A 26,647-nucleotide genomic window follows, 5' to 3' on the forward strand; every position below is an offset into this window, starting at 1 on the left:
TGCAACACAAGTGCTTTATTCACAGCCTTACAGGTCAATCATTCTTTGTAATGTCCTCTGTTCCTAGGGCTACTTCTGAAAAATTAAGACATAGGAGGGTAAAAAGTGCAGAATATGCTTCATAGCTTTGTGCAGTGAATGGCAGCTAGTCTGTACTCGCCAGATCTGGGAGAACTGCAAACTAAAATTCTAGAATTCAGATGAGAAAACTGCCAAATGCCAGTAGTGTTACTCCTCAATTCGTTAATCTGTACTATTTCTTAATTTAAAGTTTGTTGAAAGGTTAGGTATGCTTTGAGACGTTCCTCAACATCTGACATGCATTTTTCATCACTGGTAGGTGGTTCCTGCAAAATTCCTTTTGTGTACTTCATAGTACCTGGCAGGGACAGCCAGGCTCCTTCTGTAATGGCAGGCATCAGAGAGAACGCCGATCCTGACGTTTTAACCCCTTAGGTCTCTTTCACACGAGCAAGTTTTCTGCGCGGGTGCAATGCGTGACGTGAACGCGTAGCATCTGCACTGAATCCTGACCCACTCATTTATAAAAAAAATTCATGTATCAGTTCTGCGTTGCGTGAAAAACATTGCATGTTCTATATTCTCCGTTTTTCACGCAGCCCTGGCCCCATAGAAGTGAATGGGACTTCAGTGAAAAACGCATTGTATCCGCAAGCAAGTGCGGATGCAATGCGTTTTTCACTGATGGTTGCTATGAGATGTTTGTAAACCTTCAGGTTTTTTTTATCACGCGTGTGAAAAACACATCAAAACGCATTGCAGCCGCGTGGAAAAAACTGAATGCAATCTCAGACAAAACTGACTGAACTAGCTTGCAAAATGATGCGAGTTTCCCTGAACTCATCCGGACCTAATCTGTCATGCTCGTGTGAAAGAGGCCTTAGATGACAAGGTCAACAGCTACGTTCTTATATTTGTTAACCCATCAGCATTTGCATTGATAATGGAAGCCACAAAACTACTGCCCCAGGTCTACCATCTTTGTGTACTCAATAGGCCTTGCTAACGGCGTAATAAGCTGCAATACCAAAGTATATTATACAGTCGGGGGCGTGGTCTGCCAGGCATGGAGTGAAGACTCACGCTGCATGAGCTCCCCTGCCATCCTGACTGAACCCTGCATTTTAATTGCGTTTGGAACACCCTGAAAGGGTGTATTAGCTGTGTGGGGCACTGCAGAACTATCCGGTGCGGTAATTCGGGCGTGTGGTGGTGTTCCCGAAGTCTTAGTAACCTGCGTGGAGGAGGACTGCTTCTTACCTAATGCGGTGGGTGGCCATCTTGGAAAGGGAGAGGGTAGCCTGACGAGCGCAGTCGTTGGCGCTGACTCGTTGGAGAGCCGACATCTTACCAGCGGAGGGCTGGATCATATGTGCAGGAGCCTGAGATACTTCAGCGGTGGCAAGTGGTGGACGCTTCTGCTTAGGAACTGGAGAGTCGCCTGTGGGGGAAGACATCTCTCTCCCTGAATCATGGTGCAAAACGTGGCAGCATGCAAGTAAGGGGAAAGAAATTAACCCCTGAAGATATTCGAGGGCGAGGGGGCTCTACATAATTGCCTTTTGAGGTTGGTGAAGTAAGCGGCCTGGAGCCCAGTCAGCATATTGGGCACCCCACTGTGATATAAGCTGAGAAACCGCAACGGACGTCTGTCTGTGAAGGCACTCTGCATTAAGGGGAACTCTGCCACCTGATACTGCTTCACAAATAAGGCTAAAGAACTGTATTATTGTCCATACCCCCTCCTTTAGTGTGATCATCACTGGTGAACGCTGTAATACTCTATCTGAAGCAAAAAGAGTCGCAGTTTATACCCCCTCCAACTGCGAACCTCAGAAGTCGCTTATCAACCTCACTTATGGGCCGCAAAACGGTGTCATCTGCGAGCTCTACACCAGCAACAGAAGTGGTAGATAATATGAGCCAGACTGAGATGGATTTGAACCAGAGTGGTGCTGCGAGTGCTGAGCTCCAAACTGACAAGATAATGACGGCTATAGCTACATGTCAGGCGGCTCTGACAACCAAGATTGATCACTTACAGAGCGACATTAATTGTCTACCCCATGATATGGATAAAATGAGAGATCGCACTAAAGAGGTGGAACGCCGCCTGGGAGATGTGGAGGACTCTGCAAATACCACGTCCGAGACAACCAGAAGCCTGCAACAACAGGTGAAGATTTTGCTTGCCCAGAGTAGAGGATGCGGAAAACCGTAATAGGAGAAATAATGTCAGAATCCTGGGATCACCCGAAAGGGTTGAAGGTTCCTTCCAGAGGCATATGCTGAGCAATTGATTCGCACCATATTATGTCCAGTTGAACTGTCATCTAGTTTTGTGGTGGAGAGGGCCCACAGGATTCCTACGAGACCACTACCATCAGGGGCTGCTCCCAGGCCTTTCATAATGAAGATATTAAACTACAGGGATCGGGATGCTATTCTGGCAGCTGCCAGACAAAAGAAGGACATTCAAATTGGAAATGCGAAGTTATCCTTCTACCCTGATTTTACAGCTGAGGTCCAGAAACAACGGCGACAGTTTTCAAATGCCAGGACTCGTCTACGGGAGCTGGGAATCAAGTACGCAATGATATACCCGGCCAAGCTGAGAATCCAAGAGGGAGACCGAGCCAGATTTTTCCAGACAACGTCCGAGATGAAGAGAAGGACTATGAAATCTCAGAGAACTGCTGTAAGTGTCCTACTCTCCTAGTGGGGTTCTGATCAATCTGGTCTTGCGAAGTACCGCAGTTGCTGCCCTCCTTCATTCATAAAGTGGGCGGAGCAGGTGCGTCACGTGAGTAAGTGACGTTACGCCGCCCTCCGCTCTGCCTGCAGAGTTGTTACCGGAGCGTCACGATTGTAAGGTAAAATAAAGATGCAGTGAGTGATGCTGTGAGCAGCAGGGCTGGGGCTGTTATGGGTAGGAGGATCGGTCTATGGCACTGCTATGGGGAGGGGGGATCTGTGCACTGTTATGGGGAAAGGGATCTGTGCACTGTTATGGGGAAAGGGATCTGTGCACTGTTATGGGGAAAGGGATCTGTGCACTGTTATGGGGAAAGGGATCTGTGCACTGTTATGGGGAAAGGGATCTGTGCACTGTTATGGGGAAAGGGATCTGTGCACTGTTATGGGGAAAGGGATCTGTGCACTGTTATGGGGAAAGGGATCTGTGCACTGTTATGGGGAAAGGGATCTGTGCACTGTTATGGGGAAAGGGATCTGTGCACTGTTATGGGGAAAGGGATCTGTGCACTGTTATGCCCATAACAGTGCACATATCCCCTTTCCATAACAGTGCACAGATCCCCCTCTCCATAACAGCGCCACCCACAGATCCCCCTCTCCATAACAGAGCCACCCACAGATCCCCCTCTCCATAACAGCGCCACCCACAGATCCCCCTCTCCATAACAGCGCCACCCACAGATCCCCCTCTCCATAACAGCGCCACCCACAGATCCCCCTCTCCATAACAGCGCCACCCACAGATCCCCCTCTCCATAACAGCGCCACCCACAGATCCCCCTCTCCATAACAGCGCCACCCACAGATCCCCCTCTCCATAACAGCGCCACCCACAGATCCCCCTCTCCATAACAGCGCCACCCACAGATCCCCCTCTCCATAACAGCGCCACCCACAGATCCCCCTCTCCATAACAGCGCCACCCACAGATCCCCCTCTCCATAACAGTGCCACCCACAGATCCCCCTCTCCATAACAGCGCCACCCACAGATCCCCCTCTCCATAACAGCGCCACCCACAGATCCCCCTCTCCATAACAGCGCCACCCACAGATCCCCCTCTCCATAACAGCGCCACCCACAGATCCCCCTCTCCATAACAGCGCCACCCACAGATCCCCCTCTCCATAACAGCGCCACCCACAGATCCCCCTCTCCATAACAGCGCCACCCACAGATCCCCCTCTCCATAACAGCGCCACCCACAGATCCCCCTCTCCATAACAGCGCCACCCACAGATGAATTTCATTCATGAAAAATAATTATTAATAAAATCATTAAAAAAAAAAGTATTTTAAAAGTATTTGGGCAAAAAGGCAGTTTCGGTTTTCGGTCAAGGGCATCCTGAATTTTCGGTTTCGGTTTCGGACCAGAATTTTCATTTCGGTGCACCCCTATTAATTACATTAAGAAAAATAACCCGGATGTTCTTATATTTCAGGAAACTCATCTTAGGGGCCAAAAGGTGCTGGCGGTTAAAAGACCGTGGGTGGGATATGTTTATCATGCGAGTATCCATACTGGTCCGTAAGACTCTTCCGTTTCAGCTGATGTCCGTGCACATTGATCCGGCAGGGAAATATGTACTCCTGCAGGCCAACATTAGAGGCTGTGAGGTCCTAATAGGTATTTATGTGCCCCCGCCGTTTGAGAGGGAGGTAGTTGACCAAATCATGGCTAGAGTAGTTCTTCCTGCGGTTCCCTTGTTTATATTGGGAGATAAAGCCTCGCTGGATAGTACTCTTGATAGACTTAGGCCTTCTCCCAGGCATAATCCCGCACTATTACATTGGGCGCAAGCACATCTTTTGACGGAGATATGGAGGGATCTGCACCCTAATGCAAAGCAATACTCGTGTCACTCTGCCTCTGTCAACTCATTGTCCCATATTGATTTGGCCTTTACAAATCAAGCGGGGCTTATGTGGGTGAAAGCTGCAGAATATCTAGCTAGGGATACTTTGAAAGCTACGAATGAGAGAGGTGGCCTGGCACTTCCTGATATGTATCTATATTACATTGCGACACAACTAAACTATGCGGCCTGGTGGATTAAGGCAGACCCTTATAACCCGGCGGTGGTATTGGAGGCAGCCCTCATGGGATCTTATGAGGCTATGACAAACTTAGTGTATAGAGCAGGGAAATACCCAATGAAGAATCACACTACACTAATGGTGGGGGTGATCAATGCATGGAATGCCTTTGCGATGGTGGAAGAGGATGGAGAGGAAAGCAATATACTATCCCCAGTGATGCCTTTGTGGGGAAATCCCAAACTGGCGGAACTAAATTCTCTGCTTGACTTTGAGTTCTGGCTGCGAAGAGGCATTAAATACCTCACTCAAGTATGAGGTTTTTTTTTTGTTTTGTTTTTAAGTTCTCAGCCCTACAGGCGGAATACAACTTACCACAAGCATCTCTCTTTAGATTTTTTTCAACTGAGAAATGCTTGCGAATCCCAGTTTGGGGCAGGTCCTTTGAGGCTGGAATATAGTGCAGTAGAGAAAATTGCCAGACGGGCAGTTCATATTAAAATGGTGTCATCTTTCTACTGTTTTCTTGTATCCTCCCGACCTTCGCCAATGGCAAGGGCTTTTCTTAAGTGGAAGGCTGATATGCCTGCATTGGAAGATTATCATGAGAAACAGCTGTCGGCCTCCTGGAGGGGGACGGTGATTTGTGCATGGGATCAGCTGATTCAGATAAAATGGTTGCAAAGAGTCTATTTTACCCCAGTGAGATTGGTACGCATGCATAAACTTCAGATACATGTACAAGATGTAATAATGACAAGGGGACTTTTGCACATGGTATGGGAGTGTCCGGTCATTGCTGAATTCTGGGTAGAGGTGCATAGGTATCTTAATGCTCCTCTGGGGCTCCCAGCAGTTGTAACACCTGACGTCAGCCTGTTGGGTCTTGTCAACGATATTGTTCCAACTAAGCATACTAAAATCCTTTTATAGGTTGCTGATGTTTTATGCGAGAAAGTCAATTCTGCTGAATTGGAAGCCCCCCAAAAAAACCAACACTGTTACATTGGGTCCAGCTTATTAATGCTACGCTATCAGTATATAAGCTAACTTATAAAGCTAGGGGTATACCGGAAAAATTTGAGAAGATCTGGGATATTTGGCCGAGTGCAAACTCTGTTGGGCTGGAGGAGTTAAGAGAGGTCTGGCTCACTGCCGCTATGAATGTGTGTGTGAATGGGGACAGGTTCTAATGAAATAATTCTGCTCTATGACGACAACTCTGTTTTATGATTGATGTGAATTGTATTAACGACCTCTATACTTGAAGATACATCATCTATATGTAATCCTATCATCTTGCCTGTCAATTGAATGTGATGGTTGAGGTTAAACTGTGTTGAGGGGGTTGTTCCCCTATTTAATGTATTGTTTACTTTTCTGTGAAAATTGAAAAATAAAGCCTTTAAAAAAAAAAAAGAAAGTGTATTATACAGTCGATCGCGTTAAAATCCCCTAGAGGGACATAAAATAAGTAAAAAAAAAAAAAACATTTTCTTTGCAAAAGGTGACATTTATGCACATATAATTCATTCCACATTGACTCAAATTACAGAGTTTATCGTTGTTGTTCAATTCCCATGGTGAATACCATAAAAAAAAATGAATTAAATGTAATCAAAAAGTCATAGGTTCCCCAAAATGGTAATAATAGAAAGTAAAGTTCAACTCACAAATGTCTGATCTGCCAATCATAAAAACAGGGCCTATGCTCCGCCATTTGTATGAAGCAGTGGTGGATAGGAGATAAGTTGTCTTAATGGGACACCCCTTTCAAATGCAGGGACACTGTAGTAGAAAAACTTTTAAAAAAAAATGTAATTTTAGGAATACCTCAAATTTTTTATAATGTTTCCTAAATTGAATAGTCAGGTGAATTTCTATTAAAGAAAAAGGCTTTTATCTGTGTTAAACTGGCATCCCATGCCTGCCGCTACCCTGCTTCTTTTTGGATGCACAGGCGTCACAACCTTGCTCTTTCTTCCCTGCGCCTCTCTGCTATGCTTCCTGGCCTGTCTCTTAGGGCGCACAGTCGCTGTTGGCCTCTTTCAGGCTGGCTGTTCTTGGATGTATAAGTCACCTTCCCAAGTGGGAATTTCGAGAGCTTTAGGTAACTAGTTTTCTAGGTAACCAGTGAAGATACGTTATTCTGACTACCCATGCTCCAGTCTTCTGTCTGATGACCAACTCTGATTCTCTACTACATGCCCTGACCTCGTATTGACCCATTGCGGTCTGCCCTAACCTCAGAATTGTTTCTCTGATATGTGTCAGCCCTGACTTTGGCCTGTCTGCTGACTTTGAACATTGCCTGTCTACTCTGTGCTTTGCATCATTGTCTGACTGCACTATAGATCAGACATAATTGAAATTTAAACGTTATTGAAGTTTGTACGTTTGGGGTGCAAAAGTTTTGTGCAACTTACACACCTCAACATTGAAATTGCAACAAGAAGGGCAAGCCCGTAAAGTTATGCAATTCTAGGAAGTAGCAAGTGTAGCAAAGATCTGTAGATATTCAAATTTTCAAGCACCTAGCTCCATTCTGTGGCACGTGAAATAGGCATAAAAGCAAAGTTTTTATCCACATTAAACCTCAAAAATTGGATCAAATCATATAGGATGATCGTGTGATGTCTCCTGTTCGTCAATATGCCATTTATCACCACTTGTCACAAACCGAGAAGGACAGATTCATGATATGAGAGACTTTCCTTTATCACTCAAGCAGATTGCTATGGACTTAGACCAACATTTCACCACTGTTCAACGTTTCGTGTCACAGCAGATGGGTGAACAATGATGAATTGGAATGACAGCAAGAGGTACACAGATGCGAACCTCTGCACAGACATATTGTCTGATTAGAAGAATTTCAATGGAGGCTGGAATAGAGATCTATCCTCTTCAGTGATGAGCCTCTGTTTTGTTTCCAATGCAGTGATAGCAGGAGATTGGTGTGGAGACCACATCGGTAATGGTATAAAGAGTCCTTAACAAGGGGACATCACAATGGTCCTACTCCTGGGATTATGGTGTGAGGTGGAATAACATACCCCTCTAGTCTTCATTTCAGGTACAATAATAGATTTATGTCCATTTCTCCAAAATATCAAAGGAGCTATTTTTCAACAGGACAGTGCAAGGCTACATGGTATGTGAGTAGCCTGTGTGGCCTGAACATGTTATGTGGCCTGCATTGTATCCGGACTTGTCTACCATCAAGCACATCTGGGACTTCATTGTTCAGCAATTGCAACGGGAGCTGCTAGCAACGGATCTTGATGATTTGCATGCCCAAGTGCATTCAGCATAGCAGAACATTTCTCAGACAATCATCAGTAACTTCACTGATAGAATGCCAAGACGGTAATGCATGTATTACGATGTGTGGTGCTCCTACTCTATAATGAATTAAGATGTTTTGAATATTTTTTTTTTTCCATTTTGTACTTGCATAGCATTTACAGGTCTGTCTGTCCTATGATTTTTCATAATTCCACACTTTTTTTCTTCTTGTTGCAATTTCTATGTGGGAAAACAAAATCGCTCCATATGTGAGAGCAAGTATGCTTACTGATTCATGGGGAAGAAAGTGGTTGATAGCATGCAGATAAGTCTGTTACCCTCCCAGTGAGGACATATTCAGTTAAACAGGGTGCGAGGATCTATGTCTCTTCTTCCTGCAGCCTGTCATCATGAAACCCCCTTCCCCCCCCCCCCCCCCAATCCAATGCTGGCTGTTTTTCAGGCTGCAATTGAGCTACAGCTAGTATAGACAGTGTTTGAAATCTGACAATCTAAGCTTTAAAACCTGACCAGGATCACGCCCTTCAGGTCAGGAGTGAGAACTGCAGGTTTATGCAGCTCTCATTGGGACCAATCTCTAACCACTGTAACTCCGATTTTATAGCAGTTACTAGTTTTCTTTTAAAGCTTAGATTGTCAGCTTAGATCTTGGCTTTGGCTTATTTGTAACCCAAGAAGGAGCACTTAGAGGTGCACCCCACCCCTGCACCCAAACAGCCTGGACAAAAATCATTCAAATCAGTAATGTCCTTCTCTGCCTGGATGAACTGTGGTTGGGAAGATCAATGGAGGGTGACGTTTGTTGCCAAAAAATCTCATGGGTTTCTTGATGCCAAACATATCTGAATGTAAAAACACCTCGGGATATATGAGTTGTGATGGATCCGCTTCTGTTATAAAGAGATTATAAAACAGAACAATTGTGGAGAACAGAAGTTAGTAATGGGGTCTTATGCAACTCGTTTTATTTGCTAAAGGAATGAGTGGCAATAATTAGATGAGACATGCAGCAGAAACTTTATAATGCTTGAATTCTTGCTTTATTGTTTTGTAACAATTTTTTCCTTCTGTTTATTCAGGTTTTGTGGCAGTGGTTAACAAGTTAGTGAGTGCTCGCTTTGCTCAGCTAGTCTCCGCTGCAGAGCGGCTCATAGCATCACTCCCATGGCCATCTACTTATGAGAAGGACACTTTCCTCCGTCCAGACTTCACCTCTTTGGATGTAGTAACATTTAGTGGCAGTGGCATTCCTGCTGGAATTAACATCCCAAACTGTAAGGTTACACAGGTTTACTTATTTGTCAGTTTGTGGCTTTGTGTTCATAATAACTGTTGAATGAGACACATAAATTACATTACAGTGGTTAGCCCAAGACAGATATTTATCACCTATCCAGTCATTTTTTTTTTTAAAGGTGTTTTTTGGCCTAGAAGATTTAAACAGTAACCAGAGCATGTGCCCAAAAGAAAAAAAATCCACTCAGTTGTTCAGTCCCATTGTTCCAGTGTCATGACTCCGGTCCCCACCTGAGTAGAAGTGACAAGGTCCTGGGACCACTGCTGACAATTATTGGCCTCAGCAGTCATATGAGCAATAACAGCATGTCACTGCAGTTCCACCCTGTTTGGCCTTACCCTCCAGGGGTTTAGTCAAGTTAGGCTACTTTCACACTGGCATTTTGGTTTCCGTTTGTGAGATCCGTTCAGGGATCTCGCAAACGTTCCAAAACGAATCAGTTTTGCCCTAATGCATTCTGAATGGAAAAGGATCCGCACAAAATGCATCAGTTTGCCTCCGTTCCGTCTCCATTCTGCTTTGAATGCGGACACCAAAACACAGCTTGCAGCGTTTTGGTGTCCTTCTGACGAAACTGAGCCAAACTGATCCATTCTGACACACATTGTAAGTCAATGGGAACGGATCCGTTTTCACTGACACAATCTAGCACAATAGAAAACTGTTCCGTCCTCCATTGACTTTCAATTATAGCCAAAACTGATCCGTTTTGGCTATGTTATAGATAATACAAACAGATCAGTTCTGAATGGATGCATGCGGTTGTATTATCTGAACGGATGCGTTTGTGCAGATCCATGACTGATCAGCACCAAACGTGAGTGTGAAAGTAGCCTTAGTCTGTGTGATTTAAGTTTCTCGTGCTTTTTTCCATTGGGGGACACAGACCATGGGGTATAGCTTGAGGTATTAGTAGGAGGGACACTGCAAATGAAAGAGCTCCTCCTCCTCGGGCTATACCCCCCGACTCCACCAGGAGGAACTCAGTCTTTGCTTAGTGTCCGGTGAAGGAGGTTGACACGATCACTATCTCTACTCCTTTTTGTTATTTTCTTTCTAGATGGGGACACAGGTCGGCATGGCGCCTTCCTGGTCCCCCGTGGAGTGCCCGCCGCCGTCCTTGGACGCTGCCTGGCTGCCTCCATTGCCCCCAAAGAAGACAAGTGGATCCGGGCTCGACCTGCAGCTCCGGTTTCCCACCAGCCACTGGGTCACCTGCTGCCACCCTCCACTAGAGCACTGCACTCCTGGGCAAGGAGTCAGAAGCCTGAAGAGGTGCATCCCTGCTGGTCCTGGAGTCGAGGGAGAAGATCTGCAGGAGCAGATAAGTATACCTGCATCCCTGCCTTACCCATGCCTTTGATGTGACAGATCCTCCCCCCTCCACCATTCTCATTCCCCTGAAGCTGCCTGGGTGAAGCAGAGATAGGAATCCTTCTGGGGGCACTTTGGGCTCTTTATTAGGGGCACATATTGCCTGCCTTTAAGGCAGGCTCAAAGGCATCTGGCAGGCTATGCGCGGCACTTGCCTGCATCGCTCTTTTTTTCTCCTGAGCAGGGACGCACCACAGAGTTCGGCGGTGGTACTCACCGCGGCTGCGCTGGCTCTTCCCTTCTTATCCCAGGGACATTAGCCCCCGATACATGTAAAGAGGCCCGGGTAACGATGGGTCCATTTTTTCATACGGCGCGCGCGCGCGTTCTTTTCGCGCCATTATGACGCTTCCGGGGGGCGGAGCCTCTGTTCTGCTCTGGCACTTCCTCTTGCTGTGTTCGGCCGTGCAGTCCGAACTCTCGCGCGACTTCCCTGCTCCTCTCAAATCAGGAGAATGGCTTAAAAAGCCGCCGGTGGTCCTCTTCTGCTGCCCATTAATACAGCTTTCTGCTGTATGAGTAAATGCCATGCCTTTTGATGTGACAGATACAAATGGGCGTTATCAGACCTGGCTGCTAAGCTAAAGCAGGTGTGGGGATAAGTCTTCCCCTTGGTTTGCCATAACTTTTTTCTCAGGCCCCACTGGGGTCCTGTCAGATGTGCCATTCAACCTTTTTTTCGTCGCCTGTCTCTTGTGCTCTGCCCCTGGACAGGATATCCTCCATCTCTTGCTCAGCCCAGTCCTCCCTCCGCATGACGCTATCCTGCCTCTCTGCGGAGACGGCGGTACTACAGCTCATAGCTGTGTGAGTTAAGGTCTTGACCTCTGATGTTTAAAAAAATAAAATAAAAAAAATTAAATTAAAAATAAATAAATAAATAAAAATTTAAATAAAAAAATTTTCCCATCTGGGTTTACAAAGACCTCCGTCCCTGGGAACCTGCGGTCCCCGCTTGGGCATCTGCCATGTCCAGCGCGGCCGCTGAACTGGTCTTAGTCGCCAAGGCAGCCATGGCCTTTAATCCTGTGGCGCTAACCTCTCCATCTTTCTCAGTGGTCCCCACAGTGGGTGCCTGGCTACGTAGAGGCAGCGTGAGCGGCAGCATACCACCTCGGATGTCTCAGTCTCCCCCCTCGCCTGTGGCGCTTTCGGACTGCTCTTCCCCCTCCCTAGGGAGAGCAATCCGAAGGGGAATTATCCGGCTCAGACGAGCCAGGTCCTTTTTTGGACTATAGGGCATTTTCAAATCCGCCCGACTACTAACAGGGAGCGTGAGCGGCAGCATCCATCCTCGAATGGCTCCGTCTCTCCCCCCTCGCCTAGAGGCGCGTTCGGACGACTCTCCCCTCCTCCCTTAGGGAGCGCAAGTCTGAAGGGGAATGTCTGGCTCTGACCAGGTCATGGAGCGTGACCCCTCGCCTAAGCTCTCCACCGTGGTGGCTGACTTAGTGGCGACTGTCTGAGACACCTTTATTCTCCAAGGGGATTCTCCTCCTTTCACTGGTCAGGAGTTCCCCCCTTTTTTCTGTCCAGGGAGTTGGAGACTACCGTGTTCCCGGTCCATGAGGGATTTTTTCCGCGGTCATATCCAGGGCCTGGGGTCGTCTTAATAAGGTTCTCGACCACCCAGCGCGTGAATATACTTTATCCTTTCCCTGCTGATGGCGAGGAGAGGTGTCTCCTCCCCTAGGGTGGATCCTTGGTGGCTGGATTAGCCAATTATATGGCTCTCCCTGTCTTAGACAGTTCCTCTTTGTAGGATGCTGTAGACAGACGCATAGACTCTCTTTCCAGGTCCTTTTCTTCACTGGCAGGCGCGTCCCTGCGACCTACCTTTCACTCAGCAGGGGTAGCCAGTGCTCTCTCGGTGTGGTTACAGCGCCACCACCAGGAACTGGCGGAGCAAGTTGCATCTACTGACACACTGGAGTTGGTTCTCCAGATGTCTCAGGCTTCTAAGATTCTTTGCGAAGCTTCTAGGGACATTGTTCCCCTCTTTGCCCGCAGGTTGGCCATCTCTGTCACTCAGTGCGAAGAGATCAGATTAAAGGTGTGGGACGCCGATGCCTCCACCAAGCGTTCCCTCGCTAATCTCCCCTTTGGGGTTTCCAGACCTTATGGGGATCAGCTAGACAAGTTCATCTGTGCATGCCTTTTGCCGTTTCTCATGTGGTAGGCTGTCGCCTGCTTCCCCCGCTGGGGGTCTCAGGTCGTCCGCAAAAAGGCCTTCCTTTAAACCAGCCTTCCCGGCACTAGAGGGCCCAGTCAGCTCGCCCTGCTGCGCCCAAGCCTATCTGCATGTCACGATTGCGGATTCCCACCAACGATTCCTGCGCTTCGCCATTAGGGGTAGACACTGTCAGTTTGTCGCCCTTCCTTCGATTGGCGACCACCCCTCGGGTCCTTACCAAGGTCCTGGACCGCTCATGGCGCTTTTTTCGTACCAAGGGCATTCCTTTGCTGCCCTATCGGGACGATATCCGGATAGAGGCCCCCTCTCTACCGCAGGCCGAGGATAGCGTCCGGATCACTGTTCAGACTGGAGCAGTTCGGCTGGCTGATAACTTTCCCAAACTCCTGTCTCTTCCCGTCCCAGAAGCTCTCTTTCTGGGGGATGTTATTGGATACCTCGGCCGCCAGAGTATTCTGCCTGCCTTCAAGTCCTCCCAGATCCAGGGCGCAGTGCCACATCTGCTGCGCTACCCGTGCCTATCCATACGGGAGTACATGCAGGTCCTGAGTCTTTTATGGTAGCCTCTTTCGAGGCCGTTCCATATGCCCAGTTTCACACTCGCCTGGTGCAACAGAAGATCCTTTACCTCTGGGACAAGACCTCTCGGGGTCTGGACGATAGCGTCTGCTTGTCTCAGTGGGTTCGGGCAGCTCTTCCTTGGTGGCTGTCCCCGATGAACCTGAGGTCGGGGAGATCTTTTTTCCCATTTTCCTGGACGATCATCACCACCGATGCCAGCCTCCTGGGTTGGGGCGGCATTCTCCAGTCTCGCACGGTTCAACGGATTGGGTCGGCGGCAGAGTCTCGCCTTCCAATCAACATTCTGGAACGGAGGGCAATTTTTCCGCTCTCTTTCTCCCATTGGACCCCTCTCCTTGCGGGCCTCCCAGTGAGGATTCAATTGGGCAATGCCACGGCCGTGGCCTACATCAACCATCAGGGCGGGACCCGCAGCCGGATGGTGATGCAGGAGGTGACGAGAATTCTGACGTGGGCGGGGACGCACGTTCCGGTGTTGTCAGCAGTTTACATTCCAGGAGTGGACAACTGGACAGCGGTTTTGTCTAAGCCGCAACTAGGGGAATCCAGACAAGTGGTCTCTGCATCCAGAAGTGTTCGAAGAAATCTGCCACAGATGTGGTCGTCCGGATGTGGACCTACTGGCGTCCAGGTTCAACAACAAGCTCCCAGTGTTCCTGGCTCGCGCCCGAGATCTGAGGGCGTATGGATGGACGTGCAGGTGTCTCCGTGGCAGGACTTCAGCCTCCTCTGTTTTCCTCTCCTACCAAAGGTTCTACGCAAGATCGAGACGGAAGGGATCCCGACCGTTCTCATCGCCCCAGAGTGGCCTCGCCGTGCGTGGTATTCGGACGTGGCTCGGATGCTGGCGGACGCCCCATGGCCTCTTCCCGACAGACAGAGCCTACTGTCTCAGGGCCAGCTTTTCCACCAGAATTTCCGGTCTCTTCGTTTAACGGAGTGGCTGTTGAAAGCCGCCATCCCGAAGAAGAGGGGGTTCTCGGATTCAGTGATTAGGGCCATGATCAGAGCAAGGAAGTCTTCTTCCTCTCGGATTTACTATCGTACCTGGAAGCCTTTCCTGTCTTTTTGTGAGAGTTCGGGGTTCCCTCCCCTTTGCTTTTCCATCATGATGGTACTGTCTTTTCTTCAGTCTGGGCTTGAGCAGGGACTGTCGCCTAGTTCCCTGTAAGGTCAGGTTTCGGCGCTGGCCGTCTTTTTTTCAGTGGTCCCTTGCTCTTATGGGTCCGGTGAAGACCTTTCTTAAGGGGGTAGCACATTCGGTTCCCCCGCATGTTCCCCCTTTTGTCTCCTTGGGATCTCAATTTGGTCCTGCGCGCTCTGCAGTCGGCCCCCTTTGAGGGACGTCTCTCTGACTGTTTTCACCTGGAAAGTGGTCTTCCTTGGGGCCATAAGTTCTAATGCAGCTACATAGCGTAGTGATTAAAGTTCTGGGCGATTATGCAGAAGCTGTGAATTCAAATCCCATCTCAAGTTTTTAAATCAGACTGGTGTCTGAGCTGGCCGCTCTTTCCTATCAGGAGCCTTTTCTGGTTTTCCAACAGGATAAGGTTGTGCTCCGTCCGGTCCCCTCCTTTTTGCCCCAGGTGGTCTCTCCCTTCCACCTTAATGAGGATCTGGTCCTGCCTTCCTTTTGCCCTTCTCCGGCTCTCCCCAAGGAACGCACTCTGCAATTCCCTGGATGTCGTACGGGCCCTGAAGGTGTATCTCGCGGTTATTGCTTCCGTCCGACGTTTTCGGCGCTCTGGATCTGCTCGGCTATTTCCACGGCTTATCGCGCTTCTGGTAGAGTTCCCCCTGCTAGGATTACCGCTCACTCCGCTAGGGCAGTGGGGGCTTCCTGGGCAAGACGCAATCATGCCTCTGCGTCTCAGCTGTGTAAGGCGGCCACCTGGTCGTCCTTACATACCTTTACAAATTTTTATCAGTTGCATTCACTGGCTTCGGCTGATGCGGTCTTTGGCCGCAGGGTTTTGCAGGCTGTGGTTCCTGTTTGACCGTTGGACGTTCCTCCTGGCGGTGCGGAGATTTTTTCCCACCCCATGGACTGCTTTAGGACGTCCCATGGTCTGTGTCCCCCAATGGAAAAAAGCACGAGAAAAGGAGATTTTTGTGAAACTCACCTGTAAAATCTTTTTCTCGTCTTTTCCATTGGGGGACACAGCTCCCACCCATTCTGTCTATTGCAGAAGGGGGCTTCAATTCAGTTTTCTGCTTATGGTTGGACCTTATGGCTTGGTCCGATGGTTTCCTTAAGTTTTTCTTGCTCCTTCTCCTACTGCTTGTGCAACGCCTGAGTTCCTCCTGGTGGAGTCGGGGGGTATAGCCCGAGGAGGAGGAGCTCTTTCATTTGCATAGTGTCCCTCCTACTAATACCTCAAGCTATACCCCATGGTCTGTGTCCCCCAATGGAAAAGACGAGAAAAAGATTTTACAGGTGAGTTTCACAAAAATCTCCTTTTTCATTATGATTACTAAAAGTGCCCATAAATCTACAACATTCTAAATACAATGACAACAGACAAATCGGGAGTCTTCTTATCTCCCCAGAGAACAAGAGGATCAGGCACGGAAATTCAATATGTCCAATTCTTCTTTCCCCCAATATTTGTTGTGGACAGTAAGGGGTCTACCATACACATAAGATAATGCAATATCTAGTCATATGGTCTTAATAAAGGGGTTGTCCCTTGTATAGGATATACCATAAATGTCCGATAGGTATCTCTGGAGCCTGCCTCTGTCCCAAGAAGGGGGCTCAGTGGGTGGAGAGGATGCCAACCAGGCACATCATTCTCCATTCACTGCTGTGGGACTTTGGAAAGTATCCGAGCATGCTCTCTTGGCTATTTTCAGAAGTCCCATAGAAGTGAATAGAGAAGTTGTGGCATCTTCTCCATTCACAGCAGGGAGCTCCTCTTGGGACAGGAGCAGGTCCGGGTCCCAGAGGATCTGCACCTAATTGGGCATTTATAGAATTTCTCATCAATATGCTGTAAATGTCCAAAGGGGACAACCCCTTTAATTGTATATTGACTTTACACCAAAAAAAAAATAAGTAAAAAAAATTGACACTGTCTTTATTTGTCCTAGATGATGATATCAGACAGAGCATTGGATTTAAGAATGTGTCATTGGGAAATGTTTTATCAGTTGGTTCTGCAACTGAACGTGATAAGCTAACATTCTTATCTGAAGAAGACAAGGTACAGTATACACCTCATTAGCCAAGACAACTATTTGCTTCCTATGAAATTAGCCATATGAGTTGTTAAACGCAAACTATATGCTGAGGACAGGAACAGGTGTCTATAGCACTGTGAAGTACTGCAGAGTGTGTTCAGTTTGTATACACAGCAGTCATATATTCAGAATATTATTCATACACTTCTTATTGAGTAGTAAGACCCCAAATTATATCCACTGCTGTCAAATCTGCTCTGAAAAAAATCATTGAATGGCACCAAAGTCCAAGATGATTTTGAGTGCGTTAATCTCCATCTCTACAGTTGTAATTGGTGTATTATCCTATTTACTGCCTGCTTCTATGTACCTATATGTTTCCATATTAATGGAAGGTCCTTTTCCTTCAGGATGTTTTTATAAAGTATCGCGGTCCATCTTTTGAGGTTCAGGTTGGTCTGCACGAGTTATTAGGACATGGCAGTGGAAAGCTTTTTGTTCAGGTAACCAGTTATTACCTCAGATTATGTGCAGTGATATCTGTTGACCATATATGAACAATTTGTGTACAGTAGATCAGTAAGATGTGTCTCTGTAGAGAGGTTCACACATTCATGTTTTCCAGGATGAAAAAGGAACATTAAATTTTGACAAAGAGAATGTTATTAACCCAGAGAGTGGAGAGCAGGTGAGTAACAATTGTGACCAATCGAAGTGTAGTGGTTTACACTGGTTATCAGGGTCTCTCTTTATTTTTTGTATTTGTTTTACTTCCTATTCTACCAGGTGAAAAGTTGGTATAAGCCTGGTGAAACTTGGGACAGTAAATTCTCTACAATAGCCTCTTCCTTCGAGGAATGCAGAGCGGAGTGTGTGGGGCTGTATCTGAGCATCAATGAAGAGGTGTTGCGGTAAGAAAGTCATGACTAACTTAAAGAGATTGTCTCACTTCAGATGGCATTTATCATGTAATAACATCCACATCACATAACAATAACCTTTCACAAATAAAAAGGATAAAGCAGAGCATCTGATCAGTCTGCATGTGACCTAACAGGAAGGTCCTTCATACCTACTCGGCGTCCTTACCGTACGGAGATATCTTCTGATCTAGGAGGATTGAATTTATGTACGCGACACGTGGAAGGGTAACGTACTGAATATACGTGCCGAATATATCTATGACTTTGATGTTTCGTCTCGGAATATAGGTGACAGCGCACTGGAATTTTGGGCATTGACCCACAATCAAAGGGGTTATCCAGTGAACTTTTACAATATACAGTGCTGCTGTTTTCGCCATACATTCTTGTGAGAATTGGAACATATTGGTCTATCCTTGCCAAGGTGGAGGGTAGCCATTATAATCCCCCATTTATAAACCAGTGCTTGGTTTTAAGACCACGTATTTTAGTGTAATTATATGTGTATATTGCATATTTTTATCAGCTATAAATAGTCTCCATTCAAATTTTGTTTATTATTGGATAGTGTATGCATGTATTTTATTAGCGCCTTTTTATTTGTGAAAGGTTATTATGTGATGTGGATGTTATTGCAATTGTAATTCCATACATATATTTTATTGAATAAATATAATTCATTACAATTAATATTGTATTGGTTATCCATTGGTTCCAGATAGCCGAGTGCCCCCTACCAACCATTTTTTGTACATTTTCTTCACTGCGACCAAGGGTGGGACGCAAGGGTTGTGCACCGTATCCAGGAGGTACAGGAGGTTTGAGCTTCTGTACTATATCCATTTATCATGTAGACAAAGTTAGACTATTTACACCTTCTGATGCAAAAAAATTTTTGGTTTGCATTTTACCCTTTTTGGCTAAAAATTATTTTTTTCAATTGGCCTTTATTAAAAATATTAAGTCGTTCTGTCACAAAGGGTTAAGTTTTTTTTTTAGCTGTGTGACTGTTAATTTCACTTTGTGCCAGTCATCTAATAACCCTTATCTCTAATTTACTAGGTCATAAACACTTAAGATAAGAACTGAGCTATAATGAGTATTTATAAGGTCAGACATAAGGAGTCTGCTCCTGCTCATGGAAAAGACAGAAAATCCAAAGGATGCTACTATAGCATCTCAGCTCTGTACAGAAAAAATTACTCCATATTTTTAATAAAGACTCATTTAAAAAATGATTAGCTCAAAATGAGTACAATGCAATAATAATCTTAAAAAAATGCTCCAAAAGGTGTACAGGTTTGCTGCATGTGACGTAATAGTATGTCACATGTTGGGACTTTAAAGCGAACCTTTCACCTGCATTTCACTTAATAAACTATCAAAAGTACCTTATAGATCATCCTCATTGTGTTAGCACACGGTCTTGTCCCGCTTTTCTGCCATGTATATGCATGAAAAATCGCCTTTATAAAGTACTCTTCTCCAGCTCCACAAGTCACGTTAGAAGTCAAGGGGGTAGCCCTTCCCTCACTCCAGGCTGTAACTCCCCTGCCCTAACCCCGTCTCTATGCAGTCTAATTGACACCCGGCTCAGTCGCCGGGACCACGCTTGTACAGGCGGCGCATGCGCCGTCGGACTCAAGCGCGATCCTGTAACTGAATCGCGCATGCGCCGTCCCCGATGCCTGCCTGTCTTCTCTTCCTCACGCGCGGCACATGCGCGATTCAGTTACAGGATCGCGCTTGAGTCCGACGGCGCATGCACCGCCTGTACAAGCGCGGTCCCGGCGACTGAGCCGGGTGTCAATTAGACTGCATAGAGGCAGGGTTAGGGCAGGGGAGTTACAGCCTGGAGTGAGGGAAGGGCTACCCCCTTGACTTCTAACCAGGGCTGTGGAGTCGGAGTCGGGGGAAATTTTGGGTACCTGGAGTCGGAGTCGGCAAACAATGCACCGACTCCGACTCCTACTAAATTTAGATTGGAAAAAAAAAAAAAAAAGCAAGTTTAAATGTCCCAATTCACAAAAAGTTATAAGTAATGACTTCTCTACTGTAAGAATAAAGACCAATGCATGCAGTGCCTCACGTAACCGCAAAACGAACACGTTAAGTGACCGTGAAGAAGCATGCTTTTCATGTGCTTCACTATATGGCACGCAATGCACAATTAGGAGCTGCAATACTTTCCATTGTGTTGTGTTCTGCTTTTACATGGAACGCAGCGTCCATGTGTAACCTAGCCTCTCACTGATAAGGGATTAAATAAATATGTTTTTTGCAGGACTAGAGAGTGAGACACTTGTATAAGTGAAGGGAATGGAGGGCCAATAGTTCAAGACTGAAGCTGTAAACCATTGGAAAAACTGCTGTCATTTAGCTAAGGCTATAAAAACTTGTAAACTCTGATTGTTAGCTTAAACTTTAAACATGACTATGGGATTCTACTAGGGAAATCATGTTTTACAATAAATGCCCCTTCCTGGATCCTCCCACTGCCCTATCTTCAGCAGCAGATAAGCACACAAAGGAGAAATGCCTGCTGCTACTATCCAGCCACTTGATTGATTAATAAAAAAAATTAATAAAACTTTGTTTTCATTGTGTTTGTCTTTTGCTTAAACTGTGCAATACAGTAGACTGTTGGCTTCCCAGCCAGTAGTCCTGTGGTAGGTTGCGTTTCTTTCCCTCAAGGAATGTATAAAATACATTCGCATATTAATACAGAGGAGTCGGGGAGTCGGAGTCGGAAGTACATAAAACTGAGGAGTCTGAGTCGGAACATTTATCTACCGACTCCACAGCCCTGCTTCTAACGTGACTTGTGGAGCTGGAGAAGAGTACTTTATAAGGCGATTTTTTTCATGCATATACATGGCAGAAAAGCGGGACAAGACTGTATGATAACACAATGAGGATGATCTATAAGGTACTTTTGATAGTTTATTAAGTGAAATCCAGGTGAAAGGTTCGCTTTAATACAGCAGGCACCTGCAGCTAATGTCCTCGACCAACGGTAATTCTGATCGCAGACATTTAGCCTTTCAGATGCTGTTGTCAAACCTGACATTTGAGTCCCTTTATTACCAGAAGCTTGCGCTTCCGGTGATGCTCCAGCAGCCCCGTGTAGCGATTGGAGGAGCCGCAGCTTATGTGCAGCAGTCTCTGTCATAGAGATTGACAGGTAGCTGCCGCAGTGTTTACTATAAAGCCCCTGCCTGTAGCGGGGCTTCATAAAAAACTAGAAAAGTCATCATAGACTCCAATGCTAGTTCATTGGAGTTTATCAGAATAGCAATCTAATGATTGCTTGTTATAGTTCCCTATGGGAACTATAAAAGAGTGTAAACATAAATAAAGTTTTTAAAAAATGACTACAAAATTCAAATCGCTCACCATTCCCCAAAATGAGAATAAAAAAGGTAAAAGAATACACATCATGGGTATCGCTGTGTGCAAAAATGCCAATACGATCAACATATAAAAGTATTAATCCCATAAGAAGAAAAAAATTGGCGAAATGGCTGATTCGCAATTTTTTTCGGTCACTTCTCCTCTCACAAAAATTTAATAAAAAGTGATCAAAAAGTTGTACTCACCCCAGAATGGTATAAATGTAAAGTACAAATCGCCCACAAAAAAATGCAGCTCAGCACACAAAAAAAAGTTAGAGGTCAGAAAATGACCAAAAAAAAAAGATATTAAATGTTGACATTGGAAAGTACAATAAAAAAAAAAACGGCTCATACGGCTATGTGAAATGTAAAATAAAACAAAGTTATTGCTCTGGAAGGTGGGGAGCGCAAAACGAAAACTCAAAAAAAAACCTTCGGGGTAGAAGGGGGTTGTCCAAGTTATTTTTATTGGTGACCTATCCTCCTGCGACGGCGAGCAGGTAAACAATGAAGGGAAGGCCACTTTTTAACCAGCTGTCAGACCCCAGCCCGCTGATGTGATCTTAAAGACCTATCCTGAGGATAGATCATCAATAAAAATAACTTGGACAAACCCTTTTAATATAAGGTACTTACTAATGTATTGTCCTCATTGCCTCCTTTGGTGGCTTGATTCATTTTTCCATCAATTATACATGCCTTGTATCCAGGGGTTATTACTACCCTGCAATCCAGCAGTGGTGGCTGTGCTAGCACAATATAGGAAAAAGTGCCGACCACTCTGGTGGTTGCCCCTTTGGGAGCATGCAATCACAGCTGCTTCTGTCCTGACCACCTTGTATCTGTGCTACAGCAGTAGCCGTAACCCCTGGAAGTGAGCATTGTATAGTGTGATGGAAAAGTGAATCAAGCCAGCAAAGGAGGCAATATGGACAGTCAATGCATTAGTAACTTTTGTGTACATAAGTATCATTTGCTGAACTGAAACAACCTCTTTAAATTTTGTGCTGTTTTCCTAATATAATAAGCTTGGAAGAAATGCTAGCTACTGACTAAGGGCTCGTGCGCACAGCTGTAGCTGTTTTTAAGGTCTGCAAATTGCAGATCCGCAAAACCTGATACCGGCCATGTGGTTTCCGCATTTTGTGGAATGAAACGTCCTGCCAACTATAGAACAGTCCTATCTTAGTCCATAAAACAGACAAGTATAACATGTTCTATTTTTTTTTTGTGGGTGCCGAAGAATGGACAACGCATCCATCTTTTGCAGCCGCATGAAAGTGAATGGGTCTGCATCTGACCCGCAAATGTGGATTGGGTGCGGACAAAAAACACTGTCGTGTGCATGAGCCCTGAGAATGTTTTATGTCTAAATGTGCTGACAATCACCTAATGAATGAGCAAACACTCATTTATCGGGTGGCGGCATCGCTGGTGCGGACACCTAAAACATTGTTTCTGGGCAGTAGATCATGCTGTCAAAACAGCAGTATGTTTGCCCTGAAACAACAACGTGTATGGGGACAAGCACTTACTCTAGCAAACGCCCGTTCCCAAAGAGTGGACGTGAATGTAAATGCAGCTCTCTCACCTCCTGTAACAAGCAGGCAATTATCGGAACCTAATGGTTCATTCCCTATAATTGCCTGTTGTGTAGGCCGATGTATGGGGACTTAACACTTGAGCAAAATATTTTGGTATAGGAGTACCCCAGTGGCACCATGTCTTTCAGGGGTTAAGTAGTAAACCTCATGTCATAGACCTCTATAGGTACTGCTGTCATAGGCCTTGATGCATGATGAATAAACCATGCCAGTTAAATGCTGACACTTGCTTAATCTGATTATATTACTAATCACTTTTTGTACCTAAAGGATATTTGGCCATGAATCTCATGAAGCCCAGGATGTTTTGTATGTGAATTGGTTAAATATGGTCCGGGCCGGGTTATTGGGACTGGAATACTATACACCAGAGACTGGCAAATGGAGACAAGTAAGTTTCAACTTTATGGCTGTTTGCGTTATGGCTCCATTTATAGCAGAAGGCAAGACCTAGTGCTGGTTTTGTTGTATCATTGATTCTTGGGTGTATATTATTGTCTTATCAAGCCGAACAGAAAAAATGCGTAGTAGGACAGCACCACTTACTTGTTATAAGCTTAAAAATGCTTAGCGGCGGTGCTCGTGGCGTCAGGTCTCGGCCTCAGAGACCCCCGAAGTTTACCAGTAGAAATGAAGATAGTCACGGCACTCCAAAAGCTTCCTTAGTCAGTGTTCTTTATTCCACCAAAAGTACAGCAGCAACGTTTCGACAATAGTCTTTATCAAGCTTGATAAAGACTATTGTCGAAACGTTGCTGCTGTACTTTTGGTGGAATAAAGAACAGTGTCTTATCAAGCCAACACAGTGGCTTGGTGGTAAGCACAGTTGCCTTGCAGAACTGGAGTCCTGGGTTCTAAAGGCAACATCTGCATGAAATTTGCATGTTCCTTCTTTGGATTTCCAAAATTGGCTGATAGATTGATTTTCAATTTAGATTTGTGAGCCCTGATGGGGACAAGGGCTGGTGTGCGTGACAACAATCTCTTTACAGCGCTGCAGAATATGCTGGAGCTATGTAAATTAATAAAATAATAAAACCGCTGTGGGATGACCCCATTACTTTATAATTGTCATGCTTCCATTGTGATGCAGCGCTGAGCTTCTCATCAGATCTGGTGGAGACTAAAGTATATATGTTTGAATGAATAAGCTTAAAATAAATGCAATCACTTGTTCTCCTCCACAGGCTCATATGCAAGCTCGCTTTGTCATTCTCTGTGTCCTCCTGGATGCTGGAGAGAACTTTGTCACCATCACACAAAAAGCCGGCGCTGACGGCCGCCGGATGCACAAGTGTCCCTAGACAGGAGTAAAATTATTAGCGTGGGTCAACTAGCCATGCATCGTTTCTGCAGCGCTTACAGGTATTTACCATGAGACATAATGGATTTTAATTAGAGTTGAGCAGACACCTGGAAGTTCGGGTTCAGCCGAACTTCGCAAAAAAGTTCGAGTTCAGGACCCGAACTTGACCCCGAACGCCATTGAAGTCAATTGGGACCCAAACTTTGGAGCTCTAAAAAAGTTACGGGAAGGTCTAGAGGGCTGCAAAAGGCAGTAAAATGTGGTTAAGAGCATGGCAAGTGCTCTGCAAACAATGTGGATAGGGAAATGACTTAACCCCTTAGGGAATTCGGGCTTACCGGTACGTCCTAAGTTTAAAAGTAGATTGCAGCGCGGCGGGCGTTCATTGGGACAGGATGCCCGCTGAAATCATTCAGCGGGCATCCTGTCACAACGCCGTATCGGCGATCGCCACAAACCGCAGGTCAATTCAGACCTGCGGTTTGCGGCATTTACCTGGTGCGGCGACGGTGGTCGGCGGTGCCATCAGGTCCCCATGCGGCTGTGGGGGGGGACCGATGGCAGGGAAGGCAGCGCGATGTCTAAGGAAGGCATCGCACTGCCTTCCGGTGACGAGCCTGTGAGCCTGGATCTCACAGGTCGAAGCTGTATGAGTAATACACACAGTATTACTCATACAGCCAATGCATCCAATACTGAAGTATTGGAATGCATTGTAAAGGATTAGACCTCAAAAGTCAAGTCCCAAAGTGGGACAAAAAATTAAGTGAAAAAAAAGTTGAAAAAATAAAGTTTTCCCCCCAAAAAATTAAAAGTTTCAAGTAAAAATAAACAAAAAGGTAATTTTTCCAAATAAAGTAAAAAAAAATTGGTAAAAAATAGGGGGGGGAAAAAAGTATACATATTGGGCATCGCCGCGTCCGTATCAACCGGCTCTATAAAACCTATCACATGACCTAACCCCTCAGATGAACATCGTAAAAAATAAAAACTGTGCTAAATAAACCATATTTTGTCACCTTACATCACAAAAAATACAACAGCAAGCGATCAAAAAAGGAGTTTGCCCACCAAAATAATCCAATCTAACCGTCACCTCACCCCGCAAAAATGAGCCTTTACCTGAGACAATCGCCCAAAAAGTAAAATAAAATATAGCTCAGAATATGGATACACTAAAACATCATTTTTTTTGCTTCAAAAATGAAATCATTGTGGTAAAACTTACATAAATTAAAAAAGTATACAGATTAGGTATCGCCGCGTCCGTATTAACTGGCTCTATAAAAATATCACATGACCTAACCCCCTCAGATGAACACCGTAAAAAATTTAAAATAAAAACTGTGCTAAATAAACAATTTTTTTGTCACCTTACATCACAAAAATTGTAATACTAAGCCGATCAAAAAGTCACACGCACCCCGCAAAAATCATACCCTACCTAGAGTAATCGCCAAAAAACTGAAAAAATTATGGCTCTCAGACTATGGAAACACTAAAACATGATTTTTTATTTTTTTTGCTTCAAAAATGAAATCATTGTGTAAAACTTACATAAATAAAATAAAAAAGTATACATATTAGGTATCGCCGCATCCGTGACAACCTGGTCTATAAAAATATCACATGATCTAACCTGTCAGATGAATGTGTAAATAACAAAATGATAAAAACGGTGCCAAAATGGCTATTTCTTGTTATCTTGCCTCACAAAAAGTGTAATATAGAGCAACCAAAAATCATATGTACCCTAAACTAGTACCAACAATACTTCCACCACCCTATCCCGTAGTTTGTAAATGGGCCACTTTTTTTGAGTTTCTACTCTAGGGTGCATCAAATGGGACATGGAGTAAAAAAAACAGTCCAGCAAAATCTGCCTTCCAAAAACCGTATGGCATTCCTTTCCTTCTGCGCCCTGCCGTGTCCCTGTACAGCGGTTTACGACCACATATGGGGTGTTTCTGTAAACTCAGAATCAGGGCCTTAAATATTGAGTTTGGTTTTGGCTTTTAACCCTTGCTTTGTAACTGGAAAAAAATTAATAAAATTGAAAATCTGCCAAAAAAGTGAAATTTTTTAATTGTATCTCTATTTTCCATAAATTCTGTGGAACACCTAAAGGGTTAAAAAGTTTGTAAAATCAGTTTTGAATACCTTGAGGGGGTAGTTTTATAGAATGGGTCATTTTTGGTGGTTTCTATTATGTAAGCCTCACAAAGTGACTTCAGACCTGAACTGGTCCCTAAAAAATTGGGTTTTTGAAATTTCTTAAAAATTTTAAGCATTGCTTCTAAACTTCTAAGCCTTGTAACAGCCCCAAAAAATAAAATAATATTCCCAAAATGATCCAAACATGAAGTAGACATATGGGGAATGTAAAGTAATTATTATTGAGGTATTACTATGTATTATATAAGTTGAGAAATTGAAACTTGGAAATTTGCAATTTTTTTACAAATATTTGGTAAATTTGGTATTTTTTTTATAAAGAAAAATGAATTTTTTGGACTTCATTTTACCAGTGTCATGAAGTACAATATGTGACGAAAAAACAATCTCAGAATGACTTGGATAAGTCAAAGCATTTTAAAGTTATCAGCACTTAAAGTGAAATAGGGCCGAGTCCTTAAGGGGTTAAAATAACATAAAATACGTAAAA

At 45.1% G+C, this 26,647-nt stretch overlaps 1 protein-coding gene across 1 annotated transcript in view; it reads left to right on the forward strand.

Moving 5' to 3' along the window:
• Positions 1-26,647, forward strand: part of DPP3 (dipeptidyl peptidase 3) — a 180,465-nt gene that overhangs the window by 100,130 nt on the left and 53,688 nt on the right. The window contains exons 9-14 of the mRNA XM_040409072.1: positions 9,204-9,398; positions 16,665-16,777; positions 17,165-17,257; positions 17,380-17,442; positions 17,541-17,665; positions 22,947-23,067. Of these exons, the coding sequence (XP_040265006.1) occupies positions 9,204-9,398; positions 16,665-16,777; positions 17,165-17,257; positions 17,380-17,442; positions 17,541-17,665; positions 22,947-23,067 (710 nt within the window). The remainder of the gene's footprint in view (positions 1-9,203; positions 9,399-16,664; positions 16,778-17,164; positions 17,258-17,379; positions 17,443-17,540; positions 17,666-22,946; positions 23,068-26,647) is intronic.

This window comes from Bufo bufo, chromosome 10 (assembly GCF_905171765.1).
Source record: "Bufo bufo chromosome 10, aBufBuf1.1, whole genome shotgun sequence".
In the NCBI taxonomy this organism is placed as follows: Eukaryota; Metazoa; Chordata; class Amphibia; order Anura; family Bufonidae; genus Bufo; species Bufo bufo.